Below are 25319 nucleotides of genomic sequence, written 5' to 3' on the forward strand. Positions count from 1 at the left end.
ATTCAACAAGACCAAAACATAATTTATTATCTTTTCCCCAAAACCCATCTCCTTCTTCCTAACTGCCTGTTTTGTTGTGGGTATTATCATTTAACAAATTACTCAGGTTTGTGAACTCAATAATCCTCTAATCTTCCCTTTCCTTCATTCTTCCATATTTATATTATAAGTTGCTAAGTCTTATTCATTCTATCTCCATACAATCTCTCATATATTCATCCCCTAGTCTCCATTTATATGGTCACCACCCTAGTTCAGGTCCTTTCACTTCTTTTTATTAACTCAAATCCTTACCTTCCCCATCTTAGAATCAATACTATGTATTTGTTCTAAGGCAGAATAGAGGTGAGAGCTGAGCAAAGGGATTAAGTGACTTGTCCAGGGGCAAACAGAAATTCCTGAGGCCACATTTTAACTCAAGACCTCCTATCTTTAAGCCTGGCTCTCAATCCACCAAGCCCACTAAATGCCCAGATCCAATCCACTGAATCACCCCACCTAACTGTCCCTAGTCTTTATTGTTTCTTGCTATTACTTGTAATCCCTGCCTCTAGTCACCTGATGGCAAACCTATGACACGCGTAGCCATTTTGATGATACACGGCCGCATACAAAGAAGCATGTTATTTAAACTTTTTTTTTTTTTAAACCCTTACCTTCTGTCTTGGAGCCAATGGCTCCAAGGCAGAAGAGTGGTAAGGGTAGGCAATGGGGATCAAATGATTTGCCCAGGATCACACAGCTGGGACAGGAGGTCCTAGGTTCAAATCCGACCTCAGACACAGCTGGGACGTGCCTGAGGTCAAATTTGAACCCAGGACCTCCCATCTCTAGGCCTGGCTCTCAATCCACTGAACTACCCAGCTGCCCCCCCCCCCCGAAACCCTTTTCAATCTTGCCTTCTCCCAAGGTCCCGCTCATTTCCTGAAATCTAATATTCCCATAGACTAACCTAACTACTTCAAACTGTTTTAATTTGTTGCTTCTGAAAAACCTTCTCCCTTATCTTTTGGGGCCATGGACCTTCTCTGTGGCTCAATGTAAAATACAATGTAGTCTCATAGTTTTCTCTTTTTTTCAAAAATTTCTTTGAGTCTTTACAAGAATAAATGGTGAATAGAGAGGTGCAACTAAGTGGCTCAGTGGATAGAGAGTCAGGCCTAGAGACTGGGGTGGGGATAGGGTTTTTCCTGGGTTCAAATCTAGCCTCAGAATCTCTTTTTGTCACCCTGGGCAAGTCACTACCCACCCATCCCCATTGTCTCTTCTGCCTTGGAACTAATACTTAATACTGATTTTGGAATGGAAGGTAAAGGTTTTTTTTAAAAAAGAATAAATGGTGATAAACACTCCTTTTTAAGTCCCACCCCTCTTTTTCTCCAAACTGAACCTTGTTGAATGAAACAGCAGATCATAGATAAAAGTATAAGAAACCTTGAAAGCATGGTAATGAAAGATTCCCAGGGAAAGTAAAATGATTTACCAATCTGCTAAATTACAGAGGCAGGATTCAAATACAGCTCATGACTCCAAATCCAAGGCAATTTGCATTACAATATATTGCTTCTTAAATACCTAGCTCTGAAGAACAAATCTTTAAATAAGAAATATCTATTTTTAATAGGAAAACCACATTCAAGCAATCTTGAGCATTTCATCATAGAACTGATTGGACTCTGGGATGAAAGGATCATAGGATCTAGAGGTAGAAGACATCTCAGAAGTCACTTCAACCCCATCGTTTTACAGACTTCAACCCCATCGTTTTACAGAGAGGAAAATGAAGCTCAAAAGTAATTATCAGTGGTGACTTTAAATTTAGGTCCTCTGACTCCAGAGTCAGTATAACAGACTTTACCAAAAGAGTACAAATGATGAGTGTAGTATAGAGAGAGGGGGTCATATAATTTTTTCAAGCTTTGGCTGAGTTCTGAAATCAGTTAGGGGTTTGGAATCTTGAGAGAAAAGTCAGTTGGTTTGGGTCTCCCATGGAAGGAGGTTGTCTGACCAGCTGACCTGCCTCCTTACCTATCTGTAGAATTGAAATTTAGCCTAGCTTTGAAATATTTATTTAAGAAATTGTTATTTTGGATAAACCCTTTATATCTTCCTTCCCTATATTATTTCCTACCTTCCCTCCCTTATCTTATATGTCTGTGGAGTTAATAAGGAGAGTAATTAGAGAGGAGTTCAAATTCATGAAGGGTTAATTATAATTGATAATATTAGATATAAAGAAACTAGTCAATCATCATTTATTCCCTTTAGATATCAAGAGCACTTTGTAAGCTTGAGTTAAAGGCAGGTCCTTACTCAGACTCCATCTCTGCCTCCCTTCCCCCACCTGAGGTTCCTGAGACAACTGTTAGGACTTCCTTAATCCACTTTCCTGTCAGATCATCCTTTTGAAGATAATAAACCCTTTTGTGTTTCAACAGACCTATTAGTAAAACTTGTCAGTTAGTTATTAAGAGAGGGAAGAAGAGGGAAAGAACTAACATACTCTGGGCTTGAAGGGAAGCCGGGGTATCCATCTTGAAGGAAGGTGTAACTTCAAAACAAGTCCCTTCCTGTGAAATTAACTAAAGCCTGATTGTTAATTTCAGTTTAGTCTATTTCCCTCAGCCTGTGTTTAAGTCTGAGTCCTGGTCTATAAGCCCAGTATCTTTTGCCTGTTAGATTAATTCTCCCTCTCCTGAAGATCTTATTCCTTCAGAGTTATACTCCTGATTTCAGCCCTATTATATCCTGAATCTCCTTATTCCAGCCTACCTGTAATCTAGATTTACTATCTTAACAAATCCCTGATAACCTCCTTTCAAAATACCCTTGTACCACACACCTTTCCTCAAATTACCCCCATTACATGAGATAAACAATAAATGGTATGACTGGGTAGATTTGGGACAAATTGAATGGCCAGATACAAGTGTTGCCTATTAATGGAGTGGAATCTTCTCCAGCGAAGTGCCCCAGAAATTTGTGTTTGGCCCTGATTTAACATTTTTATAAAAGGCTTAAAGGTATAAATGGCATATTTATCAAAATATCATATGCCAAAGCCGAGAGAGAAAGCTGCTAAGGGCCAAGATCCAAAAAGATTTCATTAGGCTAGTATATTAGACAAAATATAAGAAAATGAAATTTAAGAGGGAAAAAATATAAAGTCTTATAATTGAGTGGGGAAAAAAAAGCTTTACAACTACAAGATGGGAAAGGTACGTCAAAGTAATGTGTGAATTAAATATCTAGGAGACCCCAAAGGTCTTATGGTATAGGAGTCACATGTCTTAATTTGCCAGAGTGGCAGGCGGGATGATTCTTTGAAGTCAGGGGGGTGTGATGTAAGGAAATTGAAATGAAACCTTAGCCAATTGGAGGATATTGGAAGAGGATTTGGACTGAACTTGAAAAGCAAGTCAGTGAAGTGGTCATTTTGGGGGCTTGTTAAAGGAGCTCTCTCTCAGCCATCCAGGCACTTACCTATACAAGCCATCTCTGACAATAGGTGATCCAGGGAGCTCAGTCTCTTGGGGCTCCTTGGGGCTCCATCCCTTCTTGAATTCAAGCCTGTTTCTCAGCTGGCCTTAATTTCCCTAGCCCGACCATGTGGGTAAGCTGGGCCCTCTGGCCTCTACATGTGAAATGGACCAGTACCCAGGAAGAATCTAGGACCTGATGAAGCAGAAGTTACTGGGCTGGGGATTTTTTAAGTCAAACAGGCTGGTAACATTTCTCTCTTTCTTTCTCCCTAATAAATACTTATAATTTAGTATTAAGTCTCCAAGATTAATTTTTATTTATAACAGTAGCAGTGCATCAAAAAAGTTCTGTAAGTTCTAATGAAAAGTGAAAGCTTGATATGAATCAACAGCAACATAGCAAGCAAGAAAGCTAATTCTAAATTTTCAGTCATGTCTGATTCTTCATGACCCCATTTGGGGTTTTATAACAAAGATACTGGAGTGGTTTGCCACTTCTTTCTACAACTCATTTTACATTTGAAGAACCTAAGGCAAACATAGTTAAGTAGCTTGCTCAGAATCACCCAGCTGGTAAGTGAGGCTAGATTTGAAATAGGGAGATGAGTCTTTCTGACTCCAGAGCCCAATGCACTACCTAATTGTCCCTAATTCCATTTTAGAATTCAATCAGAGAGAAATCATTTCCAATGATAATGAGGTGATAACACCTACTTATACTTTGCCCTAGTCAAACACCTAGAGTACTATGTTTTTCAGTCTATACACCAGTCAGAAAAGGACACCTTTTATGTGTCATGCTCTTCTCAGAATCATGTTTTTAAATAACTGAAAGAAATGCTAAATTTCAGTTAGAGTTTAGTGAAAAATAAAGTTTTAAATTTTTCCCCATCCAAGTTCACAGAACCCCCAAATTCTATCCACAGACTGAACCCCAGGATAAGAATGCCTACTCTTGAGGACAACCTTGGATTGTGAAGGGACTTTAAATATAAGGATAGACTGAACGAGCTAAGGAATGTTTATTTAGCCCTAGAGAAGATAAAGGAGAAATCATACACAGACAAATGAAGGATGCTTCTTAGAACTTTATTAGAAAACCAAACTAAGACTAGCTACTGAAGCATAAGCATGAGTTTTTTCATTATTAAATTTATTCAATTTCTGAGAACAAGTCATTTCACAAATAGCACCAATTTTTTTTTGAAGACTAGAACTTTAAAACATTTTGTCTGATAACACTATTATTAGATACAAATTTATCCAAGTGGTATAAGATAATACAAAACAGTTATGGTAAGTCACTCTACTTGGACTAATCTAATCTAACCTCATCTAAAACTTTTATAGAAATACATTTTATAGCATATGCTCAATCCAAAGAGTGGAAGCAAATTCCAGAATTCTATTGTCCAATGGTTGCCAAAGTAGAACACATGTCTCCAAGCGGTGCATGAGATAAGTCAAGGGGTTCACAAAAAAATTAGAATGAAGAAAAGTAGCACAACTGGACCATAAAATTATGCATACTCTTTGACCCAACAACACTACTACTGGGTCTATATCCCAAAAGAGATTAGAAATGGGAGAAAGGACCTACTTTATACAAAAATATTTTTAGTAACTTTTTGAGGTGTCAAAGAAATAGAAACTGAGAGGATATCCACCAACCAGGCAATGGCTGAGCATGTTGTGGTATATAGTTGTAATTAAATTCTATCGTGCTATAAGAAATGGCAAACAGAATAGGTTTAGAAATGGAACTAATGCAAAATGAAGTGAGTAGAACCAGGAGACCACTGAATACAGTAACAGAAATACTGTATGATAACCAATTGTGAAGACCTAAACCATTATCAGTAAAGCAATGTCCCAAGATAACTCCAAGGGAGTCATGAAGAAAAATACTATTTAAAGGCAAAGAAGGAATTGTTGGAGCCTGATTGCAGATCAAAGCATGCCATTTTTCTCTTTATTTCCTTTGTAAGTTTTTTTTTTATTGTATGTGCGATATGTATCTTCCTTAATGGTATAAGGAATATGAAAATATATATTGCATGACAGCACTGATATAACCTATATCAGACTATCACCTGGGAAGGGAGAGGGAGAGAATCTGAATCACAAAATGTCAGATAATAATTGTCAAAATTTGTTTCTGCACGTAATTTAAATATACATATACACATATGTGTGTGTACACACACACACACACATACATGTTATTTTTTTTAAGACAGAACTATTTAGCATGCCTGCAGCTACCACGTGCTTCTGCTATTCTCCTTCCCCAGACTAAGTCCAGTTCAAGCTGTGGGCTCATCAGGTAGGTATGCACTTCATCAGTCAAACCCAGCTGGCCCTAGCCACTTAGGCTGTCTGTTCTTTATTCCCTACTCATGCTACAACAGCAGCATATTTTATATGGTCCTGGCCTAGGCATAAAAGTTTTTTGTACTGCTGATGAATACAATCTTTAAAAGTCATTTTTAACATTTTTATTTCATCTTTAATCTTTTAAAAATTTATTTTCATATTAGTACAGTAGCATATTGTAAATTTTACAAATTAACTCCATTGGGGACATGCTCAAAATCTTAGAGACACGTAATCAAAAATGTCTGAAGACAACTCAACTCCATGAATTTATTTATGAAATTCCTTGGCTGGAGGATCTTTGTTATATCTACAATATATCAGAATTTATACCAGAAATTTCTTGGAGAATGATTCTAACTACCTTTAAGAGTAATTCCCAAGGAAACAAAGTTATCACTCTGCAGATGATATGGTGATATACTTAGAGAATCCACAAAAAAAAACAAACAACAACTAATAGACATAATTAACTTTAACAAAGGTGCAGAATACAAAATAAAGTCACATAAATCATAAGCATTTCTATTTGCCACCAACAAAGTCCAACAGAAGAGACAGAAAAGGAAGCTCTATTCAAAATAACTCTAGACAATATAAAATGCTTATGGGTATAACTACCAAAACAAACCCAGCAAGTTTTATGAACACAATTACAAAACACTTAATAGAACAAAGACCTAAACAACTGAAAGAACATTAATTGATCAAGGATAATCTGAGCCAATATAATAAAGCTGACAATCCTACTTTAATTAATTTACTTATTCAGTGCCATACCAAACTACCGAAAAATTATTCCACAGAATTAGAAAAAATAACAACAAAGTTCATCTGGAAGAACAAAAGTCCAAGAATATGAAGGGAGGAATTAATCAAAGATATATGAAAGAAGGAGGCCTAACCATACCAGACTTCAGACTATATTATAAAGTGGTAATTATCAAAGTACTGGTTAATAATATAGTAATGGCTAAGAAATATAGTGCTGGCTAAGAAATAAAGTAGTGGATCAAGGAAATGGATTAGGTAACCAACACATGGTAGTTAAGGTTCATAGCAACTTTTTTTTTCTTTTTCTTTTTTTTTTAACCCTTAACTTCTGTGTATTGACTCCTAGGTGGAAGAGTGGTAAGGGTGGGCAATGGGGGTCAAGTGACTTGCCCAAGGTCACACAGCTGGGAAGTGTCTGAGGCTGGATTTGAACCTAGGACCTCCCGTCTCTAAGCCCGACTCTCAATCCACTGAGCTATCCAGCTGCCCCTCATAGCAACCCAAAGATCTGAGCTTTGGGGAAAAGATTTTATCACTATTTGACAAAAAATGCTGGCAAAACTGGAAAATGGTATGGCAGAAACTAAGCGTAGACATTACCATCTCACACCATACACACACCAAGATAAAGTCAAAACAGATACTTAAACTAGAAATAAAGAGTGACACCTTAAACAAATTAGGGGAACGCAGAAAAGTTTACCTGTCATAGCCTTATGGATAAGGGAATAATTTATTCAAACAAGATACAGATAACACTACAAAAAATAAAATGGATAATTTTCATTACGTTAAATTAAAAAGGGTTTGTACAAACGAAACCAGTGCAACCATGATTAGAAAAGAAACAATAAATCTAAAAAAGTTTTTATAGCAAGTGTTTCTAACAAAAGTTTCATTTCTCGACTGCACAGAAAACAGAGGCAAATTTATTAGAATACAAAACATTCCCAAAATGAAAAATGGTCAAAGAAAATTCATGAACAGGAATGTCTCAGAGGAAGAAACTGAAACTATCTATAGTCATATGAAAAAGTATACCAAATCATTACTAATTAGAGAAATACAAATTAAAACAAGAAATGAGATACTACCTCCCACCTATCAGATTGGCTAATACAATGAAAAAGGAAAATAATAAACAATGGAGAAGATGTGGGAAAACTGGGACATTAATAGACTGTTGATGGAACTGTGAACTGATAAACCATTCTGGAATTTAATATGGAACCAGGATCAAAAGGGCCATAAAACTATGTAAATTCTTTGACCCAACAATACCACTACTGAGTCTGTATGCCAAAGAGATCAGAGATAATAAAAATGCATCTACCTGGACCCAAAATATTTTTAGCAGCTCTTTTTGTAATGGCAAAGAACTGGAAACTGAGGAGCTGTTCAACACTTAGGGAATAGTTGAACAAGTTGTGGTACATGGTTGTAAATGGAATAGTACTGTTCCATAAGAAATGATAAACAGAGAAGAAAACCAAATCACCAGTATTAAAGATAAAAAGGGAGACCTCACTTCTAATGAAGAGGAAATCAAGGCAATCATTAAAAACTATTTTGTCCAATTATATGGCAATAAATATAGCAATCTAGGTGAGATGGATGAATATTTACAAAAATATAAATTGCCTAGATTAACAGTAGGAGAAATAGAACACTTAAATAATCCCATATCAGAAAAAGAAATTGAACAAACCATCAAAGAACTCCCTAAGAAAAAATCCCCAGGACCAGATGGATCCACAAGTGAATTCTATCAAACCTTTAAAGAACAACTAATTCCAATACTATACAAACTATATGACATAATAAGTAAAGAAAGAATTCTACCAAACTCCTTTTATGATACAAATATGGTACTGATCCCAAAGCCAGGTATATCAATAACAGAAAAAGAAAACTACAGACCAATTTCCTTAATGAACATAGATGCAAAAATCTTAAACAGAATACTAGCAAAGAGACTCCAGCAAGTGATCAAGAGGGTTATTCATTATGATCAAGTGGGATTTATACCAGGAGTGCAAGGATGGTTGAACATCAGGAAAACCATTTACATATTTGACCATATCAACAAGCAAACCAACAAAAACCACATGATTATCTCAATAGATGTTGAAAAAGCCTCTGACAAAATACAACATCCATTCCTATTGAAAACACTAGAAAGTATAGGAATAGAAGAGCCGTTCCTAAAAATAATAAACAGTATGTACATAAAACCATCAACAAGCATCATCTGCAATGGGGATAAATTAGAAGCCCAATAAGATCTGGAGTGAAACAAGGATGCCCACTATCACCTCTATTATTTAACATTGTACTAGAAACAGTAGCAAGTAGCAATTGGAGAAGAAAAAGAAATTGAAGGTATTAAAATAGGCAATGAGGAGACTAAGCTATCACTGTTTGCATATGATATGATGGTCTACTTAAAAAATCCTAGAGAATCAACTAAAAAGCTAAGAGAAATAATCAACAACTTTAGCAAAGTTGCAGGATACAAAATAAATGCACATAAATCATCAGCATTTCTATATATCTCCAGGACATCACAGCAGCAAGAGGTAGAAAGAGAAACACCATTTAAAATCACACTAGACAATATAAAATACTGAGGAATCTATCTACCAAAACAAACACAGCAATTATACGAAAACAACTACAAAACACTTTCCAAACAATTAAAACTAGATCTAAACAATTGGAAAAACATAGATTGCTCATGGGTAGGACAAGCTAACATAATAAAATTAACCATTCTACGCAAATTAATTTACCTATTTATTAGTGCCATACCTATCAAACTACCAAAAAAACTTTTTTTACTGAATTAGAAAAAACTATAACAAATTTCACTTGGAAGAACAAAAGATCAAGAATATCAAGGGAAATAATGAAAAAAAAAAATGTGAAGGAAGGTGGCCTAGCAGTACCAGATATTAAACTATACTAAAAAGCCGTGGTCTTCAAAATGATATGGTACTGGCTAAGAGACAGAAGGGAGGATAAGTGAAATAGACTTGGAATTAAGTGACATCAGCAAGACTGTCTATGATAAACCCAAAGAGCCCAACTTTTGGGACAAAAATCCACTAACTGTTGGGAAAATTGGAAAACAATATGGGAGAGATTAGGTTTAGATGTCTCAAACCCAACACCAAGATAAATTCAGAATGGATGAATGACTTGAATATAAAGAAGTAAACTGTGGGCAGCTGGGTAGCTCAGTGGAGTGAGTCAGGCCTAGAGACAGGAGGTCCTAGGTTCAAACCCGGCCTCAGCCACTTCCCAGCTGTGTGACCCTGGGCAAGTCACTTGACCCCCATACCACTCTTCCACCTATGAGACAATACACCAAAGTACAAGGGTTTAAAAAAAAAAAAGAAGTAAACTATAAGAAAATTAGATGAACATAGAATAGTATACCTCTCAGATCTATGGGAAAGGGAAGATTTTTAAACCAAGCAAGAGTTAGAAAAAATTACAAAATGTAAAATAAATAATTTTGATTATATTAAATTAAAAAGGTTTTGTACAAACAAAAACAATGCAACCAAAATCAGAAGGGAAACAACAAACTGGGAAAAAATCTTTATAACAAAAAACTCTGACAGAGGTCTAATTACTCAAATATACAAGGAACTAAAACAATTTTATAAAAAATCAAGCCATTCCCTAATTGATAAATGGGCAAGGGACATGAATAGGCAATTTTCACATAAAGAAATCAAAACTATCAATAAGCACATGAGAAAGTGTTCTAAATCTCTAATAATTAGAGAACTGCAAATCAAAACAACTCTGAGGTATCACCTCACACCTAGCAGATTGGCTAAAATGATAGCAGGGGAGAGTAATGAATGTTGGAGGGGATGTGGCAAAATTGAGACATTAATGCACTGCTGGTGGAGTTGTGAACTGATCTAACCATTCTGGATGGCAATTTGGAACTACGCCCAAAGAGTGATAAAAGAATGCCTGCCTTTCGATCCAGCCATAGCATTGCTGGGTTTGTACCCCAAAGAGAGTATAAACAGACTTGTACAAAAATATTTATAGCTGTGCTTTTTGTGGTGGCAAAAAACTGGAAAATGAAGGGATGCCCTTCAATTGGGGAAAGGCTAAACAAACTGTGGTATATGTTGGTGATGGAATATTATTGTGCTCAAAGGAATAATAAACTGGAGGAATTCCATGTAAACTGGAAAGACCTCCAGGAACTGATGCAGAGTGAAAGGAGCAGAGCCAGAAGAACATTGTATACAGAGACTGATACACTGTGGTAAAATCAAATGTAATGGACTTCTGTACTGGCAGCAATGCAATGATCCAGGACAATTCTGAGGGATTTATGGAAAAGAACTCTACCCACATACAGAGGAAGAACTGCAGGAGTGGAAACACAAAAGAAAAACAACCACTTGAACACATGGGTTGATGCAGGCATGGTAGGGGATGTAGACACTAAAAGACCACACCAAAGTAACTATCAATAATATGTAAATAAGTCTTGATTGATCACACATGTTAAAAGCAGTGGAAATGTGCGTTGGATATGGGGGGGTGGGGTGAAGGAGAGTGAAGGGGAAAGTAAAAACAAGAATCATGTAACCATAGAAAATTTTTCTTAAAAAAATATATTTTTTAAAAATAAATAAAAAAGATTAAGCTATCCTGAAAATGGGAACTTCTTAGAAAGTTAGTTTATAATAGTTACCTATTATCTTTGAGTTTTATATATGTATATGTAAACATATATATATACCTTGTATGTATATATTTCTACATATACACACTCATATGTGTGTATATAATAAACATAAATACCCACACACCAAAAAAAAAAGAAAGAAAGAAAAGAAATGATAAACAGGATGTATTCAGAAAAGCTGGAAAGACTTATATAAACTGATAAAAGTGAAGTAAGCAAAACCAGGAGAATACAGTAACAGAAATACTATACAACGATCAACTGTGAACAACTAAACCATTATTAGTTGTGCAAGACTCCAAGATAACCATAACTCACGATGAAAATGCTATCTACAGCCAAAGAAGAACTGTTAGAATCTGAGTGCAGATCAAAGCATGTCATCTTCCACTTTATTTCCAGTATGAGATTTTTATTGTATGTGTGATTATGTGTTTTCTATCATGACATGAGCAATACAGACATATGTACTGTATGAAAATATTGGTATAACTTATGGCAGACTATTTACTGCCTCAGAAAGAGAGAAAATATGAATCCTAAAATATCAGAAAACAATTGTCAAAAATTGTTTCTACGTGTAACTGAAAAGATAAGTAAATTTTTTAAAAGCAGAGTAACCCCAGAAACAAAAAAAGAAGGTAAATAATTCTTATAACAAGATGATGACCTTGATAAAACAAAAAGTACCCCAGGCAAAGAAATTCTCCAAGACCTGGGAGCAGGGGGAGGGAAAGGGAAGGTTGATGGAATATATAGTCACTCCCTAATTATTTGAACTAATAAAGGGAGTAGCTTGTATAATCTAAATAAAGTCTTATTGGAATGTTTGGGTTTTGTTTGTTTTTAGGGGAGAGTGGTTAAATCAATTATTTCTCAGTAGGTAAATATACAGTCTTAAAGATCTGTTTAGAGTACACAAGAGTAAATAATCCAAAAATTATTTTACTTAGGAATGTTTCTGGCAAGTAAATTTACTCTCCTAAAAGTTAAATGACTTGCCCTAGGTCACACACCTCCTCAGTGTCTGAAGGAAGTTTCAAACTCAGGTCTTTCAGACTCTTATTAGGGCTAGTACTCTAACCACCACACTGAGAGTAGAACCCTCTTTGAACTTGAGGGTCAAACTAATGTATTCTAAAACTTTTTTTGTAGCTAGATAAATAATTTCATTTCAATAACTGGTTTCCTTTGAAATTCTATGTATTTTATCTTATGCACGTAAAAACATGATTCAAAGGAGGTCCACAGTCTTTACTAGACAACCAAAGGAGTCCATGACACAAAAGAATGTTAATATTTAGAGTGCTGACTCAAAACCTATCTGATAACTTCTTTCTAAGAAGCCACAATCATTTTTTCATACATTTAAACATTAAAAGTCATGACCCAATGAAAAATACAAATAGGTGAAGATTTAACCCAAAATCAGAAGCAAGAATGTTGTGAATAGGAATGGAAAAGAAGGAACGATCTTAGGGACCAAACATCAGGACTATGGTAAAACTGCAGAGCTAGATGCAAAAATCTTAAATAGAATACTAGCAAAAAGACTATAGCAAGTTATCATGGGGATTATTCACTATAACCAGGTGAGATCTATACCAGGAGTGCAAGGATGGTTTAATATTAGGAAAACCATCCATATTATTGACCATATCAATAACCAAACCAACAAAAATCACATGATTATCTCAATAGTCACAGAAAAAGCCTTAGACAAAATACAACACCAATTCCTATTGAAAACACTAGAAAGTACAGGAATAGATGGGCCTTTCCTAAAAATAATAAAGAGAAAATATTTAAAACCATCAGCAAGCATCATCTGCAATGGGGATTAAGTTAGAAGTCTTCCCAATAAGAGCAGGAGTAAAGCAAGGATTCCCATTATAAACTCTATTATTAAACATCATACCAAAAATGCTAGCAGTAGCAATCAGAGAAGAAAAAGAAATTAATAAGGATTAAAGCAAGGGATGAGGAGACTAAACTATCACTCTTTACAGATGATATGATGGTCTACTTCAGTGATTCCCAAAGTGGGCACCACCACCCCCTAGTGCAGGGGTCGGCAACCTTTTTGGCCGTGAGAGCCATAAACGCCACATTTTTTAAAATGTAATTTCCTGAGAGCCGTACAGTACTCACAGTGCGTGCTCCTATAACAGCGCCTGAAAAAAATTTGACTTTACGGCTCCTGCAGAAAGAGCCATACATTGCCGACCCCTGCCCTAGTGGGTGCTGCAGCAATCCAGGGAGGCAGTGATGGCCATAGGGGCATTTGGGGGCGGTGAATAACTGTAAGGGAGTAGTGATAGTATGTGACAGGGGGCACTAAGTAATATTTTTTCTGGAAAGGGGGCAGTAGGCCAAAAAAGTTTGGGAACCACTGGAAAGAATCCTAGAGAATCAACTAAAAAGCTAGTAGAAATAATCAACAATTTTAGCAAAGTTGCAGGATACAAAATAAATCCATGTAAATCATCAGCATTCCTATATATTTCCAACACAACTCAGCAGCAAGAATTAGAAAAAGAAATTCCATTTAAAGTCACCCTAGACAATATAAAACATTTAGGAATCTATTTTGCAAGACAAACACAGGAATTATGTGAACACAACTACAAAACACTTTCCGCACAATTAAAACTAGATCTAAATAATTGGAAAAATATTAATTGCTCATGGATAGGACAAGCTAATATTATAAAAAAGGCAATCCTACCCAAATTAATTTACTTTTTCAGTTCCATATCTATCAAACTATAAAATTTTTTTATAGAATTAGAAAAAAATTATAGCAAAGTTCATTTGGAAGAACAAAAGATCAAGAATATCAAGGGAACTAATGAAAAAAAAGTGAAAGACTGGGGCCTAGCAGTACCAGATCTTAAACTGTACTATAAAGCAGTGATAATCAAAACAATATGGTACTGGCTAAGAAGATAGAATGGAGGATTGATGGAATAAACTTGGGGTAAATGTCCTTGGCAAGATAGTTTACGATAAACCCAAAGATCCCAGCTTTTGGGACAAGAACCCACTATTTGACAAAAACTGTTGGGAAAATTGGAAAACAGTATGGAAGAGATTAGGTTTAGATCAGCATCTCACACCCTATACCCAAGATAAATTCAGAAAGGATAAATTATTTAAATATAAAGAGGGAAATTATAATTAAATTAGGTGAACATAGAATAATATACCTGTCAGACCTATGGGAAGGTAAAGAATTTAAGACCAAGCAAGAGATAGAGAATATTACAAAATGTAAAATGATTAATTTTGATTACATTAAATTAAAAAGGGTTTGTACAAACAAAACCAATACAACCAAAATTAGAAGGGAAGCAATAAATTGGGAAAAAAATCTTTATAACAAAAACCTCTAACAAAGGTCTAATTTCTCAAATTTATAAGGAGCTAAGTCTATTGTACAAAAAAATCAAGCAATTCCCCAACTGATAAATGGGTAATGGACATGAATAGGCAGTTTTCATATAAAGAAATCAATAACTATCAATAAGCACATAAAAGTGTTCTAAATCTCTCATGATTAAAGAAATGCAAATTAAAACAACTCTGAGGTACCATCTCACACTTAGCATTGGCCAATATGACAGTAAAAGAAAATAATAAATGTTGGAGGGGTTGTGGCAAAATTGGGACACTAATACACTACTGGAGGGGTTGTGAATTGATCCAACCATTCTAGAAAGCAATTTTGAACTATGCCCAAAGGGCTTTAAAAAGAATGCCTGCCCATACTATCCAGCCATACCACTGATGCATTCATACCCCAAAGAGGTAATAGGAAAACTACTTATACAAAAATGTCCATAGCTACAGCACTCTTTGTAGTAGAAAAAAAACCTGGAAAATGGCGGGGTGTCCATCGATTGGAGAATGGCTTAAAAACTTATGATATCTGATGGTTATAGAATACTATTATGCTGAAAGGAAAAATGAACTGGAGGAATTCCATATAAACTGGAAAGACCTCCAGGAATTAATGTAAGGCAAAAGGAGAAGAACCAGGAGAACATTGTACACAGAGACTGATACACTGATACATACATACAATTGAATGTAATGGGCTTCTGTACTAGCAGCAATAAAGTGATTCAGAACAATCCCAAGGGACTTATGAGAAAGAATGCTATCCACAGCCAGAGAAACTGCGGGAATAGAAACACAGAAGAAAAACATGATTGATCACATGATTTGATGGGGATGTGATTGGGATTTTTTACTTTAGATGATCACTCTATTGCAAATATTAATGATATGGAAATAAGTTTTGAACAACGATACATGTAAAACCCAGTAGAATTGTTTGTCAGCCCCAGGAGGGGAAAGGGAAGGGAAAGAACATGAATCATGTAACCATAGAGAAATATTCTAAATTAATCAATAAAAAAATTTAAAAATTAAAAAAACTGCAGGACTAGATGCCCCACCCATAAATTAATTTCACCTACACGTAAATATCAAGCATCCCACAGTATGGATATTTGTATTTGACTTTTGATTTCAACATCATTCGTGTTCATTTATAAGAATTTATTAAATACTTCTTGTGCCAAGCATAGGAGGAATACAAAGAAAAACTGAAGTTCTTGTCCTCAAGGAGCTTACATTCCAATGTAGAAAAACCACATGAGTGCAAATAAGCAAAACAAAATGAATATGGGGCTAGGGGAAGATCCATCAGCAAATTCCAGGGACCAGAATATGTCTCATATGGGTGATTTGGGTTGAATCTTGAAGGAAGCTAGAGCTTCTAAGAAGTAACAGTAATGAAGAAGTACATGCTAGGACAGTCTGTGCAAAGATAAAAGATGAGACATTGTGTAAAGGAAATTGCAAACAGGTCAATGTGGCTACAGTGAGAAGGAAAGAAAAATGTAATAAACCTAGAATAGAGTAGAAGCCAAGAGTACAAAAAGGCTTCAAATGCAATGTATTTACATTATATCCTCCAGACACAATTGAGTCACTGGAGCTTCATAAAGGGTGATGTGTCTTATTTGACATTTATAGCAAGAATGAAATGAAAAGGAGACTTAGAAGCAGGTAGAACAATTAAGAAACCACTGTAATGCATAATCGGTCAAGATCTGAGCTAGAGTGGTAGCTATGACAGAAAAAGGAACAGATGTTCAAATTATTTGGAGATAGAATCAATAAAATTCAATAACTGAACATGAAAGATATGAAAAAGGAAGTATTCAAAATTGACTCCCAAGATTGCAAACCTGAGTGGCTAAAAAAAGTGGTCATATCCTTAACAGAAAAGGGAAATTGGGGGGTAAGGAGGCGTTTGTAGGAAAAAAACAGTAAGTTATGATCAAATGAAATAATATCTATAAAGTGTTTAGCATAATGCCTGGCACACAGTAAATATTTTATAAATGCTTGTTGCTTATCCCTCCTCTATATTGAATTTGAGGTGCCTGAGAGGAAAGGAGAATGGTTTAGTGGAAAGAATACTGGACTGGGAATCAGAGGCCATGAATCCAAATTCCAGGTCCACTCTTAGTAATAACCTGTGCTATTAAAGATTAGATTTGGACAAACATCCAAGCTTTTGTTTCCTATATCATCTGACACTAACTTCCTTTTCTAGTCTTACTTCTTTTGTTTTGTTGTTTTTTTTTTAAACCTTTACTTTCCATCTTAGTAATGACTCTAAGATAGAAGGGGCAAGGGCTATGTAAACTGAATTCTGTTACTTGTCCAGGGTCACACAGTTGTTGCTGAGGCCAAATTTGAACCATTAGCTGCTTCCCTTACTAGTTTTATTTCAAACTATCTCCTTAATGTATTTTCCATGTTCCAAATAAAGTGTAAAACCAGTTTTTATTCTTTTACCTTATCCTGCAACCCTCCCACCTTCATGCATTTTAGAACACCATTTGTACATTAACCAATGAGTCTGAAAATGGAAAAACATACATAAAAACCAAGGGGGAAGAAAAAAATAATACAGTTCGATGATAGATTAAAACATCTTCTCTCAAGTCTAATATTGAGTAGATGTGACACTAAGCAAAAATCCAGCTTTTGTCCCTCAATTATCCCACTTGTAAGATAAAGGCAAGGTAGATAGGTTTTTTAATACTATTAAAACTTTAACAAGAACTTCTCCAAATGTCAAGTGCTAAAGAAATATTATACACTTTTGACTTAAAAATATACTTAGAAGTGAACAAATTTATCTTGTAATGGGAATAGCTCACATTTACATAATACTTTTTACAGTTTTCAAGGAACTTTTCTCTAATAGTAATTATAGTAATACATTGAGTTCAAATTTATATATTTTTAAAAATTCTCATGATTGCAATATGCAATTAGCACATTTAAGAAATTTATATAAATCAGACTTTCAATGATATCTTAAGCCATATAGATTAAAATTCTTAGAGCTTAAAAAAGAAAATTGTGTCACATTATAGTTTCAGTTCCCTAGATCATGTTCTATCACACTACTGACAAGTGGCTGTTTTAAACTCGCTGTCCTCAAGCCTCTTAAATTTATCTCTATCTCTCCTCCTCTCTCCAAAAATGGAGGCCACCCATATTGATCTAATTTTCTCTTATTATGTCATATACTTGGGATTCCAACAAATAGGCAAGATGAAAAAAGATAGAAATAGACAATGTTTAGCACTGGAGGAAAAGAGGAGCTATGCCCACCAATACAAAAAAGTCCCATATGTATCAAAATATTTTTAACAGCACTTTTTGTGGTATCAAAGAACTGGAAACAAAATGCCTATCAGTTGAGGATTGCTATGACACATGAATTAAGGAAATATTACTGTGCCATGAGAAATAACAAAATCAATAACTGAGAAAAGCAAAGACTCGCTTATACGAACTAATAATGCATTGTTGTTTTTTTGTTTTGTTTTGTTTTTTAAACCCTTAACTTCTGTGTATAAGCTCCTAGGTGGAAGAGTGGTAAGGGTGGGCAATGGGGGTCAAGTGACTTGCCCAGGGTCACACAGCTAGGAAGTATCTGAGGCCGTATTTGAACCTAGGACTTCCTGTCTCTAGGCCTGACTCTCAATCCACTGAGCTACCCAGCTGCCCCTAATAATGCATTGTTAAGTAAACAGAAACAGAAAAATAATATACACAATTAATATTAACTATAATATAATAAAATATATTAATGTAAATGGAAAGTACAAAATACCTCCTTTAAAAACTGAAATTATTATGAACATAAAGTTTAGCCCTTGATAAAAATTTTTAAATGCAATTCCTTTCCTTCTTTGGGGGGGAGTAGGGTGGGTAGGGGAGGGTGGAGGGTGTGGGGCAGAGGAGTTGTGAAAGAGGTTTGCATAGGAACATAGGAAGGATATAAATGTGTGCTACAGCTTATAGTAAACCCTGGTTATTGTTTTGGTTGGTTTTGCTAAACTGCATTTTTCCACTTCCTTTGTTAATTCTTTATTGTAAGGGATGGATCACTGGTAAGGGAAAGAATATATTTCAGAAATGAAGGTGTTATAAAGACAAAAGATACCAATAAAAAATTTTTTAACTTTAAACCTCTTTTTAAAAAAAAGGGGGGGGCGCTTCTGAAGAAAGAAGGCAGTACTTGAACTAAGATACTTGAAGAGGCAAAGGGTAAAAGAGAAAATATTCTAGGCATGAGAAACAGCCAAAGAGGCAAGAGATGAAATGTCATACAGGGAAAAAGAAGACAGCTTGGCAGAAAGACAAGAGTGAGGAGGATAGCAGAAAGAAGAAAGGAGGCAGAAATCAATTAGGAAGCTACTCCAATAGTCCTGGTAGGAGATTATAAGACCTAGTCTAGGATGTGTTGTGAGTAGAAAAGAACAGATACAGAAGACGTTGAGGAGGTGGTACTGGCAAGTCTTGCCAATTGGTTGGCTATAAGTGAGAGTGAAGAATAATAGAATGACTCCTAGGTTTGAAAATCAGGTATCTGGATGGGTGGTGACAGCTTCAACAGAAAGGGAAGCTAGGGAAGTTTAGGAGCAAAGTTCTGTTTTGGGCATATATTTGAGGTAACTATGACATATACAGTTGCAGATGTCTAGTAGGCAGGTGGAAATAGGGAAATGGAACTTGGTAGAGAAAGGACTAGGTCATCTTCTACATAAAGATGGTAACTGTACCCAAGGCAGGAGATGGGGGCAGCACATGCAGACCAGACCAGATTCCTAAAGTGATAAGTTTATGGCTGAGCCTGCAAAGACCGAGAAGGCTTGTTCAGACAAGTTAAAAAAAAGAGAGAGAACCATTAATAAAGTAGTGTCAGAAAATGGAAGGAAGTAAAAATATCCACAGGTTTGGAGTGACAATTGTTGGGGTTCACAGCTGTTGAAAAGAATGAGTAAGAAAAGGCTATATGATTTGGCAATAAAGAGTAATTAATGACCTTGGAGAGATCAGTTTCATTTAAGTGGTAGAGATGGAAGTCTGATTGCAAAGTGCTGAAAAGACAGTGGGAGGTGTGAAAGTGTTGGCAAGAAGTATAGACATCTTCTAGGATTTTGGCTGTGTAAGAAAAGTCATAGAATAAGAGTCTGAAGCAATGATAGAATAAAGGCAAGGTTTGTTTCTTTTTTAAGGATGAGAAATTTCTGAGTATGTTTGAAGATAACGGGATAAGAAGAGACTGAAAAGTCTACCTCAAAAACCTACATTATCTCCCACTCTCTTCTTTACTCCAGTCTCTGATGAAAAGGTAGCCCAGCCCTTCCTCTTGCCAAGGTCCACTCTCTGTGTCACCTTATAGCTAAAGAGCACTGGTGCCATAGTCAAAGGCCCTAGGTTCAAATCCCATCTCAAATGCTTAGGACCTATATGACTTTAACAAGTCACAACCACCCGGGGCCACAGTTTCCTCATTCATTAACTGAGGGGACTTGATTTCAGACAATTTGAGCTTTAGAACTAAAATCTAGGATTTTTGCCCCTTTGATCATCCCTACCTCATAGTGTCTAATCTTCAATCTCTTTGTATGACTTGGCTCCTTCCCTGAGTCAATAAATAGAAAATTGGTATAGCCTGATCTACAATTGCATCTAGGGCTCCCCGTCCTCATAAAACTTTCACAGGACACCAACATCCCCTCAAGCTATCGCCCTTCCTATTAGCCAAATTTCCTTTCCTTTCTGGTTTTCTTCTCAACTTCCTAGTAAAGAGTTTCCAACTTCACTACTCAACTGCAACTGCTTGCCCTCCTAGGTTACCAAGTATCTTAAGTGGTAATTCTGAGAGGCTTTTCTCTGTACAAGTTTCCAGACTTCTTGGCCATATCTGAAAAAGCTCATAATTCCCTTTTCCTGGTTACTCTTTCCTTCTTGTATGTACTAACTTCTAGACTGTTCCCTCTTTCCCAGTCACCTTTCTTTGACTATCAACCACGTCACAAACCCTGTGAGGTGTCCTGAAGGCTCTGTCCTACACTCTTTTCTCCTCTCCATGATATAATCAACTCTCACGGGTTCAATTATCAACTCTGTGCCAATGACTTCCAGATTAACATATTTAGCCCTAATATTACACCTGAGGTCCAGGGCTGCCTACCGATTGATAGGCATTTCTAACAAAATGCCCATAGTCATCTCAAACTTAACACATGTTCAAAAGGGAGTTTATCCCATCCCCTCCCCCCAAAATAAACCTTCAGACTTCCCAGACTGTTTCTGCTAAGGTGATCCTAATTCACACCATGTGATATCTCTACTTCCTCTTGACCCTCCCATATTCAATCAGTTGCCAAGTCTGGTGAATTCTACCTCTACTACAATGCAAATGCACCCTTTTCTCAATTTACTTGTCCACTGCCTTAACTACAGCCCTTAGTACCTTTTGCATAGGTGAGAAATTCTCAAACTGTGATACTAGGGCAAGTAGGAGTCCAAAAGAGGCTTTCAAAAGTCCTCAAAAACAAAATTATTTGCCCAGTAAAGCTTAGTTTTTAATTTCTAACAGAGTAATATTGGCAGATGTAACTCATTTAAACAAAAAAGCTCTTTAGATTTTTCAGTGTAAGGTATCCCATGACCAAAAAGTTTAAGAACTGCTGGACTGGACTATTATAACAGACTCAAAATTACAGCTGCTAATCAATAATACTCTCCAATTCATCCTTCAAAATGCTGCTAAAACAATCTTCCTAATGCAAATGTCTAATGATATCACTCCCCTACTCAAAAAGCTTCATGGTTCCCTATACAGCCTCTAGGATAAAATGCAAAATTCTAGGCTTGGCATTTAAAGCCCTTCACAATCTGGCTCCTTATATCTTTCAAGTCCTATAAGGAATTCCATTTCCCATCTGTGTCTTTGCAAAGGCTCCTACCCAAGCCATCTCTGCCCCTAGGAATTCTGAGCTTCTTTCAAGATTCAGTTTACAACAACAAAACAGCCCATTCCCACTAGTTATTAGTGCTCTCTTCCTTCTCAAGCTATCATATATAGAGGAATCTACATGTGGCTAAAGAGCCAGGCCTGATGAGAGGTCCTGGGTTCAAATTTAGCCTTAGACACTTCCTAGTAGTATTACCTTGGGCAAGTTACTTAACCCCAATTGCCTAGCCTTTCCCTCCTCTCTTCTGCTTTTGAAGTGATGGATTCTAAGACAGAATGTAAGGGTTTAAAAAAAAATTCATAAAGTCAGTAATTATCTATTTACATGTATCCCCCAGGCAGAATATAAATTCCTTGAGGGCAGAGACCTTTTCACTTTCTTTGCATTCCCAATGCCTACACTAGGACCTACAAAACAAGTACTAAATGTTGGATTCAAATGGATTAGCCAACATCAGAAATAAGATGCTTCTTGTAACTAGTTAGGAGCTGCTTTATTTACCCCTACCCATGAACAGGAGCAGAAAAAGAATAGGCAGGAAGAGAATACAAGAAACCAATTAGAATAAAATCATGGGAGGGGCAGCTGGGTAGCTCAGTGGATTGAGAGCCGGCCTAAAGACAGGAGGTCCTAGGTTCAAATCTGGCCTCAGACACTTCCCAGCTGTGTGACCCTGGGCAAGTCACTTGACCCCCATTGCCTACCCTTACCGCTCTTCCGCCAAGGAGCTAATACACAGAAGTTAAGGGTTTAAAAATATAAAAACAAAAACAAAAACAAAAACAGAATAAAATCATGGGTAATATAGAAGTTAAGAGCACAAAATTGCATGAGAAGAAAACTATATGGATCAATTTGTATAAACTGTTAATTTCGATACAGATAAAATTTCATTTGGTTTCCATTTAAGATAGTACTTTATAGTTTGCAAATTACTTTCCTTACAAGAACTCTGTGAAGCAGTTGTGACTAATGTTATTACCATTTGCTAGCTGAGAAAGCAGGTTCTAAGAGGTTAAATTGGTGCCCAGTTACACACATCTTAGAAAATTAAAACTTTTTCTCTATTTTAAACTCAGCAGTATATAACTCAGTGAACTCCTGAATGCCAATAACATGTCCAGCTAAATATAGCTGCTGCTGTTGGCTCTCTGTAATCAAGTCTAAAGAGGGGGCAGCTAGGTGGCTCACTGGATAGAGAGCCAGGTCCAGAGATGTGGGGACCTGGGTTTAAATCAACCTCAAACGCTTCCTAATTGTGACCCTGGGCCACTTATCTCCAGTCGCCTAGTTCTTACCATTCTTCTGCCTGAGAACCAATATCAATTCTAAGACAGAAGGTATGGGCTTATAAGTAAATAATGAAGCATTAAAAGGTCTTGTAAATACATCAGCCAAAAATTGTAGGTTTACTAAACAATGACACTGAAGTTCTGTCTCTCTTTTACTATAATAAAACTATATTAGTGAGCTTTACCTTTTCACTAATTTATCAATACTATTAATTCACAAGTCTTTACTTGCAAATGCAACTCAACCTCAATAAGAGAAAAGTATTCAGGGGCATGCAAACTAACTTCCTAAAATTAAGAAGAAGTATAAATTGTTTCATGTTTTGAAGACCAAATAAACTATGCCAGAAAAAAAAAATGCAAATTTCCTAATCTATTCCATTAAGAGAAGGTGAAATCCTTTAAAATTTAAAGTTTGAGGGAGATAATTATTTAGCAAAACAAAACAATTTTGATATACTGAAAATGGCATCCCAGTTCATTTAAAGGAAAAAGGCAGCTCTAACCAATGCTCGATTGCTTAGGCAATTATTTTGAGATTTGGAAAATCAATTTGGAAACCTGAAAGTGGCTGTTTTTATGTTTGAGAAATATACAACTCAACAAGAAAGTCAACAACCATTTATCAAGTGCCAATGTGCCAAGCATTATGCTAAGTGCTGGGAATACCCCCCAAAAAGGGGGGGAAGGCGGGGCAAAAACAGTATTTACTCTCAAGGAGCTCAGGCTAATGACAACAAAACTAAAAGCAAAATTACGATTTAGTAACTGTCACTTCAATATGTCATCTCATTTTTTCTTTAGAAGCAGTTTTCTAAAAAACAGGTTTAGTTTTGGAGTACTGACACCTTCTAGTCTCACCATGGATACTATTCAAGTTGATAAAGAAATAAAGCTATCTTGACACCATCTGCATTCTTTCATCCAATTAATATTTTCTTGGTACGTCCTATGTGCAAAGTGTCTACTTGAACACTTTGTGGCATATATGGGATATATCTGTGACATAAAAAGTTGTAGAAAAACTGACCCCAGTCATTAAAGAGTTCACTAATAAACAAGATCAGTAAGATACATCATAGAAAGCGCACAGAAGTTGGGGAATCCCCACCCTGAAAGTTAAAAACTGTGTCACTTCATCCTCACCCTTATTAACAATTTCTGTCTCCCCACAAATTAATTTTCTCAAATGAAAAACACTCACTTCCTTAAACGGAATTAAACACCCCGTTTCCCGCTGAAAACCAACTTTCTCTCCCTCCTACATTAGAGTGTAATCTCAATATTCACGCTCCTTTAAAACATCTATCCTTCCACACACCCCACCCCCTTCAACCCCAGAAGTGTCTGCAAACCCAACCCCTTTCCACACCCCCGGAAACTCCCCAGTCTCTCTTACATTCCCAGCTTGGCTGCCCTTCCCCCTTGCTCCCTCCTCCCATTTCGGGACCCTAAGCCTCTCCGGTTGTGCCCCCCTTAGAGAGAAGATAGTGGGGAGGCTGGCCCTGGACCTAGGCCTCGCCCGAGAGGAAATGAGGGGGCGGCCCCAGAGTTGTGCGCCGGCGGCCGCAGGGCCTCATACCGTCCGGTCCTAGGCCTCTTGGGCCAGCCCACCCTGTCCGCCGCCCCGAGTTAGGCACTCACTTGTCAGTCGAGGTCCGTCCAGCCCCCCGCCTCCGCCGCCTGCTGCTGCTCCTCCTCCGGCGCCGCCTGCTCCTCCTCCAGGCCCCCCCATGTCCGGCTTCTTGGGCCCCGGTGGCGGCCCCACTCCACCGCCGGGGCCCGCTCCAAGCGGGTACCCCGTAGGCCCTGGCGTAGCGGCCCCGCCGCCGGCCAGGGCCAAGGGGACGCTGTTGCTATGGAGGCCGAGGCCTGGAACTGCCCCGGCAACTGGGTCTTCATGCAGGAACTGACACTCCTCCCCGTAGAAACACGTCTTGTCCTTGGCGTAGTAGCGACAGTACTTGAGCTTCACGCCGGCGGCTGCCGCAGCCCCACCGACCACGCCAGGGACTCCGCCGACCCCCGGCGGGGCCACCACCACGGCCGCCGATGAGGTGGAGGAGGCGGCGGTGGCGGAGGAAGAGGGGGACGGCTGGGGGGGCGGGAGGCCGCCGCTGCCGCTGATCATGGCAACGCCGCAGCCTCGCCTTCCGCTGCCGCCCGAGGAGTCGCCGACGCCACCATAGACGGGGGAGGGAGGAAAGGCACAGCCCGTGCCGGAGAAAAGCCCGGGCGGGTGGGTCTGTCCCGCAGCGGGAGCCGGAGCCGCCCGGGGAGATGGGGGGGGAGGGGAGAGGGG

At 37.4% G+C, this 25319-nt stretch overlaps 1 protein-coding gene across 1 annotated transcript in view; it reads right to left on the reverse strand.

Moving 5' to 3' along the window:
* PAN3 (poly(A) specific ribonuclease subunit PAN3) overlaps nt 1-25221 on the reverse strand; it is a 163974-nt gene extending 138753 nt beyond the window's left edge. Inside the window, exon 1 of the mRNA XM_044668282.1 lies at nt 24662-25221. Within this exon, the coding sequence (XP_044524217.1) occupies nt 24662-25148 (487 nt within the window). The 5' untranslated portion in view covers nt 25149-25221. The remainder of the gene's footprint in view (nt 1-24661) is intronic.
* Between the last annotated feature and the right edge of the window lie 98 nt (nt 25222-25319).

Source organism: Gracilinanus agilis, chromosome 3 (assembly GCF_016433145.1).
Source record: "Gracilinanus agilis isolate LMUSP501 chromosome 3, AgileGrace, whole genome shotgun sequence".
Lineage (NCBI taxonomy): Eukaryota > Metazoa > Chordata > Mammalia > Didelphimorphia > Didelphidae > Gracilinanus > Gracilinanus agilis.